The 18,857-nt window shown below is 45.5% G+C and overlaps 1 protein-coding gene across 1 annotated transcript in view; it reads left to right on the plus strand.

Moving 5' to 3' along the window:
- IDH1 (isocitrate dehydrogenase (NADP(+)) 1) overlaps positions 1-18,072 on the plus strand; it is a 197,977-nt gene extending 179,905 nt beyond the window's left edge. The window contains exon 9 of the mRNA XM_069225945.1: positions 15,737-18,072. Coding sequence (XP_069082046.1) covers positions 15,737-15,830 — 94 coding nt within the window. The 3' untranslated portion in view covers positions 15,831-18,072. The remainder of the gene's footprint in view (positions 1-15,736) is intronic.
- Positions 18,073-18,857: the final 785 nt, after the last annotated feature.

Here is an 18,857-nt window from a genome sequence, read left to right on the forward strand (position 1 = left end):
TATTTGTTAAGCGCGCTACTCACCCGGTAGGGTCTATGGAGGGGGGAGGAAAGGGGGGCGTTACTGCTCGAAAAGCCAGGTCTTGAGACGCTTCCTGAAGGTCAGAAGGTCCGTAGTCCGACTTAGGTTGACGGGGAGGGAGTTCCAGGTCTTGGCTGCGAGGTGGGAGAAGGATCGGCCGCCGCTGTGGTACAGTGGACGCAGGGAACGGTGGCGAGGGTGTGGTTGGCGGAGCCGAGCTGGCGTGTCAGGACGTGGAAGTTGAGACACTCGTTGAGGTAGGCAGGTCCGGCATCGTGGAGAGCCTTGTGAGCATGGATCAGGAGTTTGAAGATGATCCTTTTGTTGACGGGGAGTCAGTGGAGGTCTCTGAGGTGGGCTGAGATGTGTTCGTGGCAAGGGAGGGTAAGGATGAGTCGTGCTGTGGCGTTCTGAATGCCCTGAAGTTTCCTCTGGAGCTTGGCTGTTGTTCCCTCGTAGAGTGCGTTGCCATAGTCCAGTCTACTGCTAACGAGGGCGTGGGTGACTGTTCTGGTTTCAGTGGGGATCCATCTGAAGGTCTTGCGAAGCATGTGGAGGGTGTTAAAACTTGAGGATGAGATGGGGTGAGGAACTTGAGGATGAGCGATGAGTCCAGTATGAAGCTGAGGTTGCGTGCGTGGGTGGTGGGCATTGGGGCGGCTCCTAGAGTGGCAGGCCACCAGGAGTCGTCCCATGCTGATTTGTTGGAGCCAACAATGATGATCTCGGTCTTATCCGAGTTCAGTTTGAGGCGGCCTGCCTCCATCCAGTTGGCGATGGCGTGAAGTCCGGTGTGGAGGACGGGGTCCTTCGTGAGTGAGCGGATCAGTTGTGTGTCATCCACATAGGAGACGATGTTAAGGCCGTGGGATCGGTCGATGTTGGCGAAAGGCGTCTCGTAGACATTGAAAAGGGTGGGGCTGAGAGAGGAGCCCTGGGAACTCTGCAGATGGTCTTGGTGGCTTTTGACAGGAACGGAGGGAGGCGGATTCTCTGAGTTCTGCCGGAGAGGAAAGATGTGACCGAGTCCAGGGCTTTGTGGCAGATTCCACCGTTGTGGAGATGTGTGTGAAGTGTGTGGTGACAGATGGTGTCGAAGGCTGCAGAAAGGTCAAGGAAGATGAGGGCCACGGTTTCACCTTTGTCGAGCTTTCTCCTGATGTCATCGGTAGCAGCGATGAGAACGGTCTCAGTGCTGTGGTTCTTGACGAAAGCCGGACTGGGAGATGTTGAGTAGGCTGTTGACCTCCAGGAAGCGAGATAGTTGGCTGTTGACTATCTTCTCGATGACCTTCACTGGGAAGGGGAGTAGGGAGATGGGTCGGTAGTTCTTGAGGTCTTCGGGGTCGGCTTTGGGTTTTTTGAGCAGGGCGTTGACTTTGGCGTGTTTCCAGCTCTCCGGGAAGGTGGCGGTCTCGAAGGAGCTGTTGATGATGATACGGAGCTGGGGAGCGATGATTTGGCTGGCTTTATTGAAGACTTGGTTAGGGCAGGGGTCGGCAGGTGAACTGGAGTGGATGGTGCTCATGGTCTTGGTGGTTTCCTCATTGTTGGTGTGGGTCCAGGCACCCAGGAGGTTGGTGTGGGTGGGTGCGTTGGGGTCTGCGTTGGCAGTGGTGGTCGTGGGGGTCGGTAGTGCGAAACTGCCATGGATGTCCGTGATCTTGCGGCTGAGCAGGACTTTGGGTTGGTGAATTCCTTGATGATGCTGAAGAGCTCCTTGCTGTTGTGTGCGTTGTTGTCAATTTATTCTTTGTAAAATGATCTTTTGGTGGTCCGAATGAGCTGGTGGTGCTTGCGGATGGCAGCCTTGAGGGCGGCGCTGTTGCTCTCTGTTGGGTCTTGGCGCCAGATCGTCTCAGTTTTCCGGCATTCCCGCTTGGAGGTCTGAAGGCCGGCGGTGAACCATAGAGCGTTCTTGCTGGTCCGGGTGTTGGTAGCTTTCCTGTGGAGCGAGGATGTTGGCGCAGTCGTTGAGCCATTGTTTGAGGTTGAGGGCGGCGGTGTTGGGGTCGCTGGTGTTGGGTGGCCGACGTGGGCGAGGGTGGAGATCAGTTGGTCCTTGAAGATCTTGTTCCATCTGCGGTGAGGTGTCTGTTGCTGGTGGTGAGCGGTGGGTTTCTGGAAGGAGAAATGGACACAGCGGTGGTCGGTCCAGTGGAGTTCGGTGGTGTGGGTGAAGGTGATGTGGCTGCTGGTAGAGAAGATGGCGTCGAGTGTGTGGCCAGCTGAGTGGATGGGCGTTGTGACGAGTTGCTTGAGGCCAAGGTTGACGAGGTTGTCGAGCAGGGCTGATGTGTTGCAGTCGTTGGTGTTCTCCAGGTGAAAATTCAGGTCACTGAGGGGCATGTAGTCCGTGAGGGCAAGGACGTGGGTTCTGATTGTGTTGGCGATGGCGTCACAGAATTGTGGGTGTGGTCCCGGGGGTCTGTAGACAAGGGTTCCTCTCAGGGGTGTGTTGGCGTTGACGTAAATCTGGAAGTGCAGGTGTTCAGCGCCATCTAGGGCGTTGTGGGTGAGATCCTGATGGAGCTCCTGTGGACTGTGGTGATTCCTCCTCCTGGTTTGTTGGTGCTGTCTCTTCAGGTGATTTTGTAGCCTTCAGGGATGGCTATGGCGATGTCTGGTTCAGAGGAGGGGTTCATCCAGGTTTCGGTGAGGAAGGCGATGTCTGGGGAGGTTGATGTGAGCAGGTCCCAGAGTTCGACGGCGTGCTTGTGGACGGAGCGTGTGTTGAGAAGGATGCAGCTGAGGTGGTTGTTATGGATGGCGTTGTTGTGGTGCTTGGTGGCTTGAGCGCAGGTGAAGTTGCAATTCCGTCACGAGAAGGGTCCATGGGTGTGCCTAGGGGAGGTCTGGACGCAGGCGGTGGGGCGGCCAGGGTTGAGCGCGTGGAGTTCTTTGGCACTGTAGCGGCGTCTGGCGGTGTGGGGGGCGCATGGGACAGGGGGACTGGCGCTGGGCGCGGTCGAGGTGCGGACGGGCGCAGATGGGCTTGCCTCTGGCGCGCCAGCGGCACAGCCGCATAGCGGCTGCCATTAAGAAGGGGAGGTGGGAGGGAGGAGCAGCTGGGAGGCGTGGAGCGGTGGGCAAATGGGGGCGCGAGGGGGGCAGGGCGCAGGGGACGCAGCGGCGGGAACAGGAGAGCGGATAAACCGGCGAAAATGGGCAAAAGGAGAAATGCACTAAAAACTGAGTGGGAAAACGGAAAAGGCACAAAATGTGGAAGAAAATGGCACTATTAACACGAAGACAAATTACAGCACGGTACAAATAATGGCACAAATAACATGAAGGCAAATTACAGGACGGCAAAAATAACGGCACAAATAACACAAAGACAAATTACAGGAGAGACACACAATACTTACGGCAACCACTAGACACCAGGGATGACTCGCAGGCGGGTGGGTGCCTGCGGGTGGTGGAGGGCCTCGAACTCACAGCAGCAGCGTGGGTGGGGTCGGGGGCACGGTGGCAGACAGGAGGAGCTTTGCAGCGTGTGTAGAGTGAAACCTGGCCTTAAGGCAGGTCAGGGGTCGCTCTAGGGCTTTATTGCCTTTCTGTTAATATCCTGTGTAAAGGCCGATATGCAAATATGTCATTTCATGAAACCTACCAGTTGACATCTTAGGCAAGTGTTTAAGTGTTATTAACTTCTCTATCAAGTCCAGGATGTAGAAGATATACAATGTATTAATCTGTATTAGTCATTTAAGCGTATTATTCTGCAACCTACAAACTAATTTTTAGTGTAGTGTTTAGCTGTGTGTGCATTAAATTAATTTTTTATTTTCTAAAGTAAAAGCTCTGGCTGCACGTTGATTTAGTGACTGCTTTGGGTGTGCACTGAGTTCTAGATTCCTAACCAATAGCACCTGCCTGATTTAACCTTGGAATAGTCTGCCTCTATACTTAATGTCCAGTGCAAAATATGTTCTTGCATTCCAGCTTGAGTGTCCATAGTAATGAGACACCAGAGGTAAACAGCGCCCATTGAAATACAGCCCAGTATCCCCTGGTTGACTGGGTACCCTCCAAACTGACAACTCAATCTGCCATATTATTGATGCTGTGAGACTGAAAGAAAATCCATTCCTGAAACATGACACTTATATTTGTAGCTTGCTCAGCCAGTAGCAAGCCACCTTTCTTCCCATGTGTCCGTATTTATTATTTCTTAGTGTTCAACATATGATCGGTAGAAACAGCATGTTTGAGTGCATACTTGTGCCTTGCTGTGTATTTTTTACCTACAGGGTGGGAAGACTGTTTGCATCTTTGTCAAACCTAAAAAATAATACTCACAATTTGTGTGAGAAACAAATTATACAGCATTTTGTTAGAAAAAGAGATTCTAACGAAGTCTGTGTAAAGGTAAGAATGCAACTGTATTATGACAGCCCTAGCTGGGTAGGTTAAAAGTAGTGAACACACTGTGGGGATAGAAAGTGTGTACAGTTACAGTAAGCAGCCCTAGGAAAGAGCAGAGAAGCAGGAAACAGATGTACATATTATATAGTTGAACCCGCAGTATCTCTGCAGCCGCATTGTTACATGAAAATAAATGTATTCAAAAAGAAACGAAACAGCACTTAGCTTCTTGTGAATGCAATGTTAATTGCAACTTATCTATTGTGATGTGCTTTGTAGACTGTGTGCTTTCAAACTGATAAATGAAAATCGGTGTCCAAGGTGTGACATCGGTGTTTAAATAGACTGCACTTAAGTGGAAGCAAAGTCATTTACAATGTGATAATAGATGCTTTCACTCCAAAGGAACAAGATAAACCACACCAAATCCTGTTAGACTGCACTACAAAGAAAATTCAAAGCACTGTTGTTAGATCTTAGCACCCGAAGTTTTTGTTTTCCAATCTGTAACAAAGAACTGCTGTAAATGTGCCCAGCATGTTTGATGTCATGTGTAGCTGTAGATATACCTGCTCTTAATGCTCCTGCCATCTAGTGTCGGGCTCGAAGTGTTGCTTTTCTTTGAAGAAGCATTTTCGAGTCACAGAATCGAGTGACTCCTCCTTCTCAGTGATACTGCACATGGGCATCAACCTCTTTGTTAGATTGTTTTCTCTCTGCCATCGAGTTCAGACGTGTGTCTCTGCGCTCTGTCTTTCCCTTCTTCTGGTTTCAAAACCTTCTTTTTTCCATCTTTACTCCATCAACAGTAGTGTTCTCAATCGCGTTTTCTCACATTCTTGCACTCGTATCACTCCATTGGTCCGGTAACCGAGTAAACGCCCTTCCTGGCATCCTCGCCCGTTCTGACCTACCTCAACACATGGCAGTGACCAGTATGATGTGCTGACGGAACAGACGCCATTTCGCTTCTGTCTTTGGTGTGACTCTAAATTCCCACACACCGACCAACATCTATTGTGTAACCTGTGCCTCTCGCCTGGCCATCAAGAAGCCACCTGTGATGCCTGCAGATCCTTCTGGTTGAAAAAGACATTGTGGCAATTTCCATTCGACCCTCGGCACCGACCACTTTGGCACCAAGCCAACCAAGCTCCATGTCCACTTCGGTACTGACAAAAGGGCACCGAACGAAAAGCTTGTCCCCAAAAACCAGGGATTCAACCTCTTCTGAGCCGAAAGACTCTAGCCAATCTTTGGCCACACCATCTCCTGTTGAACCCATTTTGGAGACCATGGATGCTCGTCAGCACTGCCTCCACATCCAGGAGGGTACAGGGCGCCTTGTTGCTTCCCCCCTGTTACCTTCAAGCAGAAACTATCTTTTCAGGAGTCTCTGGACACATCACCACCTCCAAAGAAGACCAAGGACAAGGCTACCACTATTTACAAGCCTTTTTCCTCTTCCTTCTCCACCACCACCACCTCCCTCTCCTCCACCATCATCCCCTCTTCATTCACCTTCCTCTCCTACTGCAGGAGATTTAACACCACAGGGTTTCCCATTATTCACTGAGTAAGATTTGGGTGAGACATAGCAGGACCCAGATCCCATGATCTCCACATATCTGGACTAATACCCCGCACAACCCTCACCACTAGAGGTTGCTACATCCTACCAGCAGGTGATTGCTCAAGCAGCCGCTTTCCACAATGTCAAGTTTCACAGGGACCCCTTTGAACAGGAATTTATTTTTAATACCCTGCGGTCCACACATAGGTATATCCAGTTCCTCCCCATGTTCCCTGACATGCTTCGTCATACAGATTACATTTTTATGGAACTATTCCACTCTAGGGTTATCACCCCTAGAGTTGACAAAAATTACAAAGCTGCTCCCTCTGATCCACCATACATAAGATCACAGGTCCCGCCAGATATTATTTTGGCTACTACCATGTCTAAACTGGCCAGTAGCCAGGCCACCAGATAAGGACAGCTAAAAGATTGATGCCTCAGGTAAAAGGATGGTTGGGCAAGCAGCCAATTACTGGCGAATCGCCAGCTCACAAGCCTTACTTGTGAGATATGATCGGGCTCACTGGAATGAGATGGAGGAGCTACTCTAATATCTCCTAGATGAGCACCGCCAAAGGGGAGATCAGATTGTCACAGAAGGGCAGACAATAAGTAATAACTCCATCAGATGTGCCCTGGATGCTGCACTTGGTATCAATACTAGTGCCCTACTATGGAGGCATGCCTGGCTTAGATGCTCAGGTTTTAAACCTGCGGTACTAACCATGCCCTACAATAAGGAGCATATTTTCCGCCCTCAAGTGGAATCCACCCTTGAGAAGCTGAAAAAAGACACCAATACCACAAAGGCCATGAGCGCTATACAGTCCCCCTCGCAGAGAGGTACTTTTCTTTGCCCCACATTCAGAGGTGGTTACAAACCAACGACCTCAAAGGCCTCCACATCTCAGATCAGACAGCCTTCTAGCTCATACTCATGAGGCTTCTATAGAGGCATCTAAAGAGGTAACAACACACAAGGTAGAAGTAAGAGCACCACCACCCTCACCTTTACATCAACATCTTAACAGTGACTATCTATGGCTTCTCACCCCCCACTCTTCACCGGTCAGAGGACGCATTCAAAATGTACGTACACAAGGGTAAACATCAATTCGAACCAGTGGGTCCTCTCCATTATCCAACATGGTTATTATTTAGATCTCATTACCACGCCTCAAAAAATTCCCCCTCACTCTCACAGGCTCTCTCAAGAAGACCTTCTTCTTCTCAAATAAGAGGTAAAATCCCTTCTTCTCAAAGGAGCCATTGAGCCAGTTTCACTACAATACCAATGAACAGGAGTATACTCTCTATACTTACTCATTGCCAAAAAAGATGGCTCTTTTAGGCCCATTCTGGACCTAAGGCTCTTGGACCACTACATTCTTTCAGAATACTTTCATATGGTCACTCTCCAAGATGTTATGGACCTTTTACAACAGGGCGACTTTATGACCGCCCTAGATCTCAAGGACACCTACTTCCATATTCCCATCCACCCTGCACACCATAAATATCTCAGATTCTTGTCTGCAGGAAAACACTACCAATTCAAGGTTCTTCCTTTCGGAGTCACCACAGCGGCCAGAGACTTCACAAAGTGCTTAGCAGTAGTAGCAGGACATCTCAGGAGACAAAACATACACGTATTCCCTTACATAGACGCCTGGCTCATCAAAGCCAGCATGTTGTCACAATGCCAATGCAACACTCAGATGACAGTGGACTACACATAAACTTCCTAGTGCTTCAGGCAGTATTTTTAGCCCTGAAAGCATTTCTTTATCACCTCTCTCACAAAGTTGCCTAGTTTGGGCGGACAATATGATGGTGATGTACTACCTTCAGAAACAGGGGGGACACAGTCACTTCAGTTGTCACAACTCTCAGACAATATGGAAATGGGCTCACCACCATCACATTCGCCTAGTGGCAGAGTATCTCCCAGGAATGGACATAGACTCGGCAGACATGCTCACCAGGATGCAGCAGGAAGTCCACAAATGGGAACTCCACCACAAGTCCTTCAAAAATACTTCTGGGCGTGGGACACACCTCAAATAGATCTTTTCGCCACAGAAGAAAACACAAAGTGCAATAACTTTGCCTCCAGGTACCCACATCCTCTATCCAAGGACAACACTCTATAGATGAACTGGTCAGGGATATTTGGCTATGTTTTTCAGATCAGGCAAACGTCTCAACATGATCCTTGTAGCTTCCACATGGGCATGCCAGCCCTGGCTCACCACACTACTTGACCTCTCAGTAGTCCCCCACGAGGAGCTTCCCAACAGGCCAGACCTCACTAAAAACCAGGTCCGACACCCAGACACCAAATCTCTCAACTTTGCGATATGGCTCCTGAGGTCGTGGAGTTTGGTTATTTAGATTTGTATGCAGAATGGATGGACATCCTCAGAGAAGCTTGTAAACCCACTACCAGAGCATGTTATCCTACAAAGTGGAAACGCTTGGTTTGCTACTGTCAACTCAAACACATTAATCCTATTAAAGCTACTGTCCAAGACATTGTCTGCTTGCTTCATCCACAAAAAGCTAATTTAGCATTTATACCTACATTCGCTTACATCTCGCAGCCATAGCTACATACTTACAAAACAGACAACATACATCCCTCTTTAGGATTCCAGTGATCAAAGCATTCAAGGAAGGCCTTAAACAGGTTATTCCATTAAGATGTGCCTCCTGCACCATCATGGAACCTCTGTATTGTCCTTACCAGGCTCATGGATCCTCCTTGTGGGCTACTTCACTCATGTCCTCTTCCGTTCCTCTCATGGAAATGGCTTTTTTAGTTAGTGTATGGGGCTCTGAGAGATGTTTTACTAACATTGGATGAACCATTCTTCCAAATTCATACGGACAAGGTGGTTCTTCGCACTAATCCAAAGTTCCCTAAAGTGATCTCTCAATTCCATATTAATCAATCCATTGAGTTACCAGTCTTCTTTTCCACAATGACTCAGTTTGCGAAAGAACCCTTCACACTTCAGATGTTAAATGTTTACTAATGTTCTACATTGACAGAACTAAAGAGTTTATTAAGACTTAACAGCTCTTTGTAGCCTTCTCACTACCTCATAAAGGCAGTGCAATATCTAAGAATGGCATAGCTAAATGGATAGTAAAATGTATTCATACTTGTTATGCTAAAGCAAAAATGCAACTTCTTATTACTTCCAGAGCACACTCTAACAGAAAGATGGGAGCAACTATGGCTTTCCTTGAAAATATACCCATAGCTAACATTTGTAAGGCAGATACGTGGTCTATGGCACATACATTTACAAAACACTATTGTGTAGATGTACTTGCACGCCAGCAAGCTAATGTAGGCCATGCAGTACTAAGAACAGTTTTCCAGTCAACTGTAACTCCCACAGGTTAGCCACCGCTTTCATGGAGGAACTGCTTTACAGTTGGTGCAGAGCACGTGTATCTACAGCCACACATGCCGTAGAATGGAAAATGTTAATTACCCAGTAGACATCTGTTAGAGGCATGTAGGGCTGTAGATTCACTTGCACCCTCCCTGGACGCATGTGGCATTTTCAGTTACCTTATACTTGTATAGGTGTACATTTATAGTTACATTTGCATGGACATCTTTCTCTATACTTCCTTTACACTCTTTTCTCATCCACCTGCGGGGAAAACAGTCTAACAAAGAAGTTGATGCCCATGTGCAGTATCATCGAGAATGAGGAGTCACTCGATCCTGCGTCTTGACAATGCTTCTTCGAAGAAAAACAACTTGTAACACTCCAACCTTAACACTAGGTGGCAGGGGCACGTAGGGCATGTGAATCTACAGCACTACCTGCCATGAACAGATGCCAACCGGGTAACATTTCCCTTCCTGCTCTTCTTGAACTCTAGAAAAACCTAAAATGTCCTGTACTCCTGCTAATAAATGCTATTTGCTTGCTAATTAGGTCGAGCGTATTAGACAGCACATGCACTTGGAGCCCACACATCACTTAACGATTTGTTGACTTTCTTGTCATTCTCATTTGCCTGCTTCTTATCGGTGCTTGTCAATTTTGTTTGTGCCCTTCCCATGGAGTATTGGCTCTTTACCATCACTTGCCTGGCTGGCTTCTCTACTTCTATTGCTTGCTTTTCAAAGCACTTCTTTTTTCTTTTGTGTGAATTATTCCATTAAAGTGCGTGACTTTTCAATCTCTCTCCCTCACATACTGCACTGGTGTTGCTCTGTCTCCCGATTGCTTTTCCACATCCCTTCCTTGTTGTGCCTGCCTGTGTGCTCCACCCCCACCTTTCGTGTTGCTTTCCCCTTTGTGATTCACCCACCCTCGCCCGTGTTGCTTAGTCAAACAGGTGTTTATTTACTAGTACATCTACTGATTGGATTCATCGCTCAGCTTTTGCCTTTCCATGCCGAAACAGCGAACCCTTTCACTTAACGAATCGAGTTGATAAAACCCCGTGAATATTTTCACATTTGTGCATTAATATATCTGTTGATTCATTTTCTTTTCCGTGGATATCGTCAGATTCCCTCACGTTTGGAGCTGCAGTAATTGAACAGGCTGTACATATGATACAAGACCCCTTGACCACCAGTAATTGAAACAAACGAAAGACAAATAATTTAAGCGGCTCTGTTACTGATACTGAAAATGTTTTTTTAATGCAATGTATAGAAACGTATGTACAGTTGTGATTAAAGTCAACATCTCTTCTAAGCTGCAAACATACATTTCATGTAAGAGCGGCATTGTCTTTCTTAAGTAGTATTTCAAATTGTTGTGGATAGTTTACAATACAAAGCGATAAAAATAATTTCCAGTGAATATTTATTTCACTGTACTTGAAAAAAAATTTAAGCTGCTTAATTTCTAATGCTCTATTTCTTTATTTAGAAGGTCATACCGTTTCAAGATGGCCCCTTTGTTTCAATAAAATCTGGGTCAGAGGAATGCGAAAGAGAGGCTTGAAAGGCTGTGTTGCACGCGTTTCCTAAAGAGCTGTAGTTGGGTGATCATTTGCTAAGTGGAGTTCAATGATCCTTGTAGTTGTGATCATGTGATTAGTTGGGAATTCACAAGCCGTGGAACTCTTCGTGCTGCTGGTCTGTTTCATCACGCTTTCTGTAGTTCTGTGTTACTCTACTATAGACCGTTTGTTGATTTTATAGGTGCAGGCACGTGTGAGGCAGAGTATAAATCCACGCAGCACAAGTGTACTAGATAATTTTTTCACATATCCCATGTTAGAGAGTGGTTACTTTACTGCATGTGTTTCCCTCCACCTTACTTCTTGTTTTCTGCGTTGATAACAATTTAGTATTTTGGATAGGTATTTTCCATTTTGTTATGATTTCCATTTTTGCATAAGTGTAGGCGCTGGATTAATGCATGTCTGCAAAAAACTGTATTGAAAGCCTTTGGAGTAGGGCCAGAAATGTAATGTTCTTAAAGTTTGTCATCATGTTATGGTATATATTTTAGGGAACAGTGATGTAAGGAAACTTAAGCCCCCCTCCCCGGCAAATTACATGAAGGGGGCCCCCGCTCTTGAAATGTCAAGAGCGCTGAGGCCAGCGGCCTCATGCCCATACACAGGTGCGGGAGGGGCCCCCGCGTTGCGGGGACTATTGTTAGGCCACTCTTGGAGAACATTGTTATCAGACTTTAAATCAGCAGGACCCTGTGATTCTGTTGCTTTATGCAGAGTAGAGTTGAAGTCTTCTTAGGACAATGAGAACTATGCAGTATTGACCAGTTTCGCCTTTTCTGGACAGTTGCGTGTTTCCCCCTCCTGGTATTGTAGTCTAGAAGTTTTTTAAAGCCAGTTGTCTTGTGTGGTAGCATCTGCACTTTTACTATGGCAGTTTGCAGTTATTCTTAATTGCTCTTTAAGGAAATGATTAAATGTTTGCTCCCTCAATGGTTCCTATTGTCTCTGCTTTTGAGATCGAGCCTACCAGACAGTTCAAGCTATCTAGTAGCAAAATATCTACTTACAGTGGGATTAGAGCCCGCCCATTATTTACCATTAATTAGCTTTATTGTCAGTTTTATTTGCCTTCTTCTTGCTTGATGACTTGCCTTCCTCTTCTTGCGGTTGTCCCTCCCATGGAGTGTAGCCTCTGTACCGTCCTTTTGATTGGCCGGCCTATATCTGTCCACTGCTCGCATTTAGGCAACTGCTTTTTGAGATTGAACCTCTAGATTGCACATGCTCTATCTGTTCCATGGCATATTGTTGCTTATCAATAACAGCGGGGCTTGGAGCCCGCCTATTGCTTACTCTGGGTTAACTTTCCTTGTCACTGTCATTTTCCTGCTTCTTATTGGTGTCCCAGTTTGTCAATCATGTGTTTGTTCCTCCTATGGAGCATTACCTCCTTACTATTGCTTTGATTGGCTGGCATCTCTGCTTCCATTGCTTGCTTTTCATGCACTACTTTGTTTTTTGTTGAGCACTCCATGAGAGAGAGTGAGAGTGTGTGTGTTAGAACTGTCTCCCTCCTGTACTTCTGACCCCCTGCTTTGCTGTCTGTTGCCGCCCACCTCCCTTTTGCACATGCACCCATGTGCTCCTACCCATTGTCTGATGCCCTCCGTGCTGCTTCCCTGTCCCACCCGCGTCCTCCCTCTTGCTTCCCCGTCCCACCCACGCCATCCCTCTTGCTTACTTGTCCTGCCAACCGAGCATGTGTTGCATATGCACTACTTGATGGCCAGCCTCCCCCATGTTGCTTGTGCGTCCATCGTCCCCTGCCTTCCCCCTGTGTTGGTGTTCCCCCATCCTGCATACGACTGCTTTCGTTCGGCTTACACCCTCGGCTCATGTTAAAAACAAAAATGCTTTTAGTCACATGCATGTTTGGTGCACATGCCTACAAAACGATGGTGACTGCCCCTTCAAGGGCTTTTTTCCTTTTACTTTAGCCACACTGCACAGCATTGGTGATAAGGAGCAGTGTGGCTAAACACCATTGTCACAGCCAATAGGTCACAAAAGGGACACCTCTTAGCATTGCCAATGCTTGTTCCATTAAGAACTAGAGAAGTACATGTGAAGCAGGCTATAGAATTGAAGCCTGACTAGGCGCTGAGCAGTTTTGCACTTCTGAGAGTCGGCACAGAGTGTTGTATGCTATTTGTTTTTAGAAATCCGGACAGCAGTCCGCTAGCCAAATACAGGTGGAATGAAGAAGCAAAATACAAAATGTAATTGATTAATAATTTAACACGTATGATTTGTGTAAAAGAAAATCTTACACTAAACTGACTATGAATACAAATTACACAGAGTGTATAACGAAAAAGAACTCTACTGAACTGGAACTGCTGTTTTTAAGTCAAATGAAAACACAAACTGTGATGTTAAATATATTAACTCAGGCAGTCATGGGTCATCTGCAAATGAAACCCAAAAACAAGATTCGACTACACAGCTCCGGCTGTGGTGTAGGTACGTGAACACTTTTAAGAAACCATGTAAAGAAATAGAACCGGGCTCTTCAAGTACATGTTGGGTGGGAAACAGAAGGGGAATTCATCAGCCACTGGAGTGGGCTTAGACTTCTGTCCTGAGGGACGCGAATGTAGGGTGTTACAAAAAACAAGCACATAAGATGCAAACACATGGATGCAGGCACACACTGAGCCCCTGCCTAAGTACAGAACTGGGGGTTATTGAGACGAGGGTAGGGCCACAGGCATAGTCATGTAATATTGATGGTCCGCATCACTGGGCTGCAGGACGCACTTAAATGTATCCCATGTACAGCCCGGTTTTTAAATGTGAAGACAAATGTTAAAAGGGAAACTGGTACAAAAAAACGTAAAGGTGCTTGACAATGCAGTGCATTGCAACTAACCATAACTTTGTTGACAAAAACAAAACAAAAATATTACAATTATATTTGAGTTGTCTCAGAAAAAGTGCATTAAGAATGCTATCTTTTTGTGAAAAATAGATTCCGACAGACTGAAAACATTCATGACGTCACACACTGAGTACCAAAGACCATCAACCTAGTGAAAAGTGCTGGCATCCTAGAAAACAGAATGTCGATACTGTGACTGTTGAGGACATAAAATTAAACTCATAAAAAAAAATATTACAGAAGCCGAGTAAGCAGACCAGCAGTAAGCTGGTGTGATGGTCGGCATGTAGAACACAATTCCGCCTAGTTTGTAATGAGCACAAGCTACCGTGCATGAACAATTTTAGGGCAGGCTGAGGAAATGCGTCTTATTAAGCACACAATAGGCACGTTTATACATCAGTATGGACCAACATTTTAAAGCCAGCCAGGCAAATAACTGAACAATGCCGAAAGATTAGACTGTGTGTTACTAAAGGCACACTGTAAAAATGTGTATTGCCTGGCACAGGTGGCTAGTGCACAACTCCAAACACAAAACTAGACGTTGTGCCATGCAAATGTCTGCTTTTAACATGCCAACACCTTATATGACTAAGAATGTTCGCCATGTTACTCGCATAAAACATGTTGTAATATACTGGAAACATGTCTTTATAAATTCAGATTTTAATATTTGTAAAGTAGTGAATTGAGCGGGTAGTCATGTAGAAACGCAAGTGGGAAAAGCCACAGGCACAATGTCACAGCTGCAACCACAAGTAGACATGAGATGAGGAACGAAACTCACAAGTGAACACATGATGGTGCCCAGCAGCCCAAAGTTATGAAATAATAAATGATAAAGAGCACGCTAAATAAAGAGAACCAAAAAAGCAGCCTTAAGCGTGTGTTCTTAAAGAGTGACGTAAAACCGAAGCCTGCTAGGTACCCTGTAGGTCAAAGTACTAAAGAGTGCTACGGGGTTAACGTGAAATTAGTCAACTGGAAAGCATGCATGTATCCATGCACACAAAAATCCGATCATTCCTGGAAAAAGAAAGTACCTTCCTTAACAACGTTATGCACCAAAAGTTGCACAAATAGGTCACTTCTCCTAAACATGCGTTGAGTGACATTGGATGTGAGGATTAAAAGAAACCAAGGAAATACAACCTGGATTATTTATGTGAAACAAAAAATTGAAGAGATTATTTAAAGCATGACTTGCAAACAGGTGGTGGGAACCTTTTTCAAAAGAGATACACATATTTTAACCATATCAGTTTTGTTATTTTGCAGTTTGATAGCAATTGGTGACCTGGAATGCAGGGGGTTTACACGCCCTGCTGGTGGAAAAGAGAAGGCAGCTTGGAACAGATCAGGAACAGGGAGAATGTATGAAGCGAAGGAAAAGCCTTGCACTGAAGTGAGCTACTTATTGTGGGGAAGAAGACATTGTGCACAGACAAAATGCCATCACTCACAGTGAGGGAAGCCATGCTTGCAGTGGGCTGGACCTCAGTCCCATGCTGTACGATGTGGTGGGAATGACGATGTAACAGAGAAATGGCATAAGGGGGCTGATAAAAAAATCTCCCATACATGTATGATACGTAATATTTTATTTACAAAACGTATCCTAGTGAGCTAAAGCTACCCCAAAGCCTACCTAAAATCACTGTTATGGTGAAACACTTCTTTGTATCTCTGCAGTCGGGCAGTATTGTTTAGCAGCGACTCAGTTTAAAGTTGACACACATTTAAGTACTTGACTATTTCTTAATCTTGATTTGAGTTGTTGCATGAATACATGTTTGGTTTCTTTCTGTGATCGCGTCTTTCTTCACTGTGCCAGCACATTTAACACAAACACCTGTTTTCACTTTCAGTGTACAGAGGTCCGATTACCTGAGCACGTTTGAGTTTATGGATAAACTTGCTGAAAACTTGAAACTGAAACTGGCATCGCAACCCAAACTCTAATCCTTCGGAACACCTAAGAAGAAAGAATCTTTACAAGAAGCATTAAAATAGTACTGTCTGATATTTCCTAAGTAATCATTTTCGCCATCAAACAGTGCAGAAATGGGAAGTTCGGTGTTGTTTAATTTGAGCATTAGTTTGGTGTACATTTGCCGTTCAAATACACAGTTCGACAAAAAATCACAAAAGCCTGATTTTGGACCGTGTCCATCGTTTGAGTTTACTCGTGCGTCAGTTGCCCGTTTTCATACCTACAGTGCACTTTTATGTAAAGAAAAGTAAGGTTAGCACTTTAATTATCAAAATACAGTTAAAGAAATGAGGCGTTTTAATTCTCAGAGCACTGGGTTTTTAAACCGGTTTTATCCTTTGACATTTCAATGAAACCGGTAGAAAGGTAGCCTTCCGACATTATCCATTGGGGAATGTGGACAGAATGCAGGTAATATTTATTGATGGGCTAAACATTTTACACTAATATAAGGTTTATAGTAGTAAGGCTGTTTTAAATTGACAGTATGATAATTTTCAGAGACAAACAAAAGTATATTGAATACAAATTAAAATATCTAGCCATACATTTTTTTTTTTTTTAGGTAAAAGTTGGGCCCCCAACACAAAGTTTGAGTCCCTCTGGTACCAATCGGCAATTATTGCATAGATGAACCCTCAGTGAGAACATCCAATTGCTGTTCGATACTGCCCCTTAATTCATGACAGAGTCAAATAAAAACTTGTCTGGGTCTGCAGCTGCAGAGACTTAACCTGCAGGGACTGCAAAACCACGCTTAATGCGTAGCTTGGCTGCTGGTGGAGACACATAGGCGCAGATTTATCAAGATTTTGCGCTGCTGCAAAGTCTTGATATGATATTTTTTTAAGCGCCCCTTTTATAGCACAAATTTCCTGTACTTGGCATGAAGGGGCCGTTTCTTGGGTGGTACTTGGTTGTTCCAGGTGAACCACTCATGGTTTTTGACTCAAGGCCCCATCTACTAAAACTGTTAGTGTGCTTTGCTTAAAACTCTAACCGCTCCTTTAGACAGGCGCAAAGTAGGAAACCTGTTTTTATTTCTCCTTACATTTCACACATTGTACAGCGCACATCCCAGGTGTGCAATGTTTTACTGGATGAGTACGCTTTCACCATTGCACTGCGCTGCAGAGGTGTGTGTGGTGCTAGTCAGAATTAGAGAACGGTGGCGCAGGGGACGGGAGCAGCAGCAGCAGGCCATAGTGAAGGTGGTTCAGCCCTCATCTCCCCTGGTGTGAGGCTGCAGCAACCAGGGATGCGCTCTATATGTTTTTTTGTAAATCTGCCCGGGCGTCTGCTGCTCCTGACTTGCATTAGACTTACTGGGGCTCTGGCACACTCCAGCTGATGAAAGGTGCACGGGTAATATTGGATTTTGTTGAGGCATATCTGTTCAGCCTTACAATTCAGTTTGGGAAAATGAAGCATGAGATGAAAAGAACCATACAATAGGCCCTAAAAACGACTTATCCGGGTAGGAGTGCTACTCTGGAACCAACATTCAGACACTGAGACCAGCAATATCCTCCTTGACTTACTGAAAGACAATGATTCCGTCCCTGCAAGCTCCTGTACATTAGGTTTTAACACACATTCCAAGACTACCAGAGTTTTGAAAATCAGCACCTCTTGCACCCCACTCTCCTCACCCATGCAGTCAGTTCTTTTTCAGCCAAACTAGAAGTCTGGGCTTTACAATCGACCCTTGCGGATCTGCATTACTGGCCGGAAGGAATCCGTTACACCCTCCACATAGAGTCCTAGTGGTAGCGTAGAGGTAAAGACGTACTAGTCAGAAATGCAGAGAAGCTATTCATGGCGTTACTTTTTAGATTAAGATTTGCAGGGCAACAGCGCTAAATGCTGCCACCCACCCCAGTGTCTGGAATGGAAATACTAGAAAACCGTGAACTCTGCAGTACCTGCCCCTTTAAAGTACTGACCCAGCAGCAGTACATGAATGTCCTTTTACGAGGTGACCAGATCTACCGTGGTCCGTTTGGATGCTGCTTTTCAATGCTCGCCTCTACTGTGAAAGGAGACAATCTCCTCTGTGCGGCTAATGTCTTGTCTTCTAGCCTCTGAACTGTCTTCTTTTCTTTCATTCGGACTTAGTTACTGATCGTCAATGTAATTAACTTAATCGTGGTACTTTTTTAATTAAAGGCCATTTTTTAACTCGAACAAATAAACAACGTAACCAATTTACATCGGTTTCGCTTTTGTTGTTCATTTTCTTTTACTTCAGAACGTGGAATACTCGGTATCTAAGTGCTGTGTTTTGCATCCTCTCTCTCATGGTTCATGTCGCTGTGCCCAACAAAAGCTTTCCCCAATTCATGTGGCCAATGTAAGTACATGTTGGGAACGTTATGGCTGCTGTGTCCAGTACCCTCAGACTAAGTGACTTTCTGCTTCTAGGGGGGCAGGGGGGTGGTGTGTGTGGCGGGCGGGGGTGTACGGTTACAGGCATTAAGAGGAGTAGATGCTTCCAGAGGGACCATACTAGGATTAGCACACTGTGTGCACCATCAGCACATTCACTTGGAGGTTTGCTGAATTGTTTTAGACTGAAGATGACATTCCTCCTAAGCTCAAGTGTTTGATTATTAAGGTGCAATAAGAAAATGCCATTCATGAAAGCAGAAGCTCACTCCCACTCTATTAGTTGGTTTCAGTTCAGAAATAAGGGAAATACAGTTGCTATTAAATTACTACACTAGGCACAGACGTCGATAAGTCAATTTTGCACATGCACAGTTAAAAACGGAAAGCAGAGAGATGAATGACAAACCCACAGATTACGTCTCTTCAACAGAACACATCAGGTTGCCCGTATCCAATTGCACAACAAATGGCATGGGGGCATGGCAGCACGCAAACATGCAACACTGTACACCAGGTCTCCTAATAGTACTACTTCCTGGTATTGTCCTTTTATATTGAATTTATGCAAACTCATGTCCTAAAGATGTGACATTCCAACTTCTGTA

This window comes from Pleurodeles waltl, chromosome 3_1 (assembly GCF_031143425.1).
Source record: "Pleurodeles waltl isolate 20211129_DDA chromosome 3_1, aPleWal1.hap1.20221129, whole genome shotgun sequence".
NCBI classification, from domain to species: Eukaryota; Metazoa; Chordata; class Amphibia; order Caudata; family Salamandridae; genus Pleurodeles; species Pleurodeles waltl.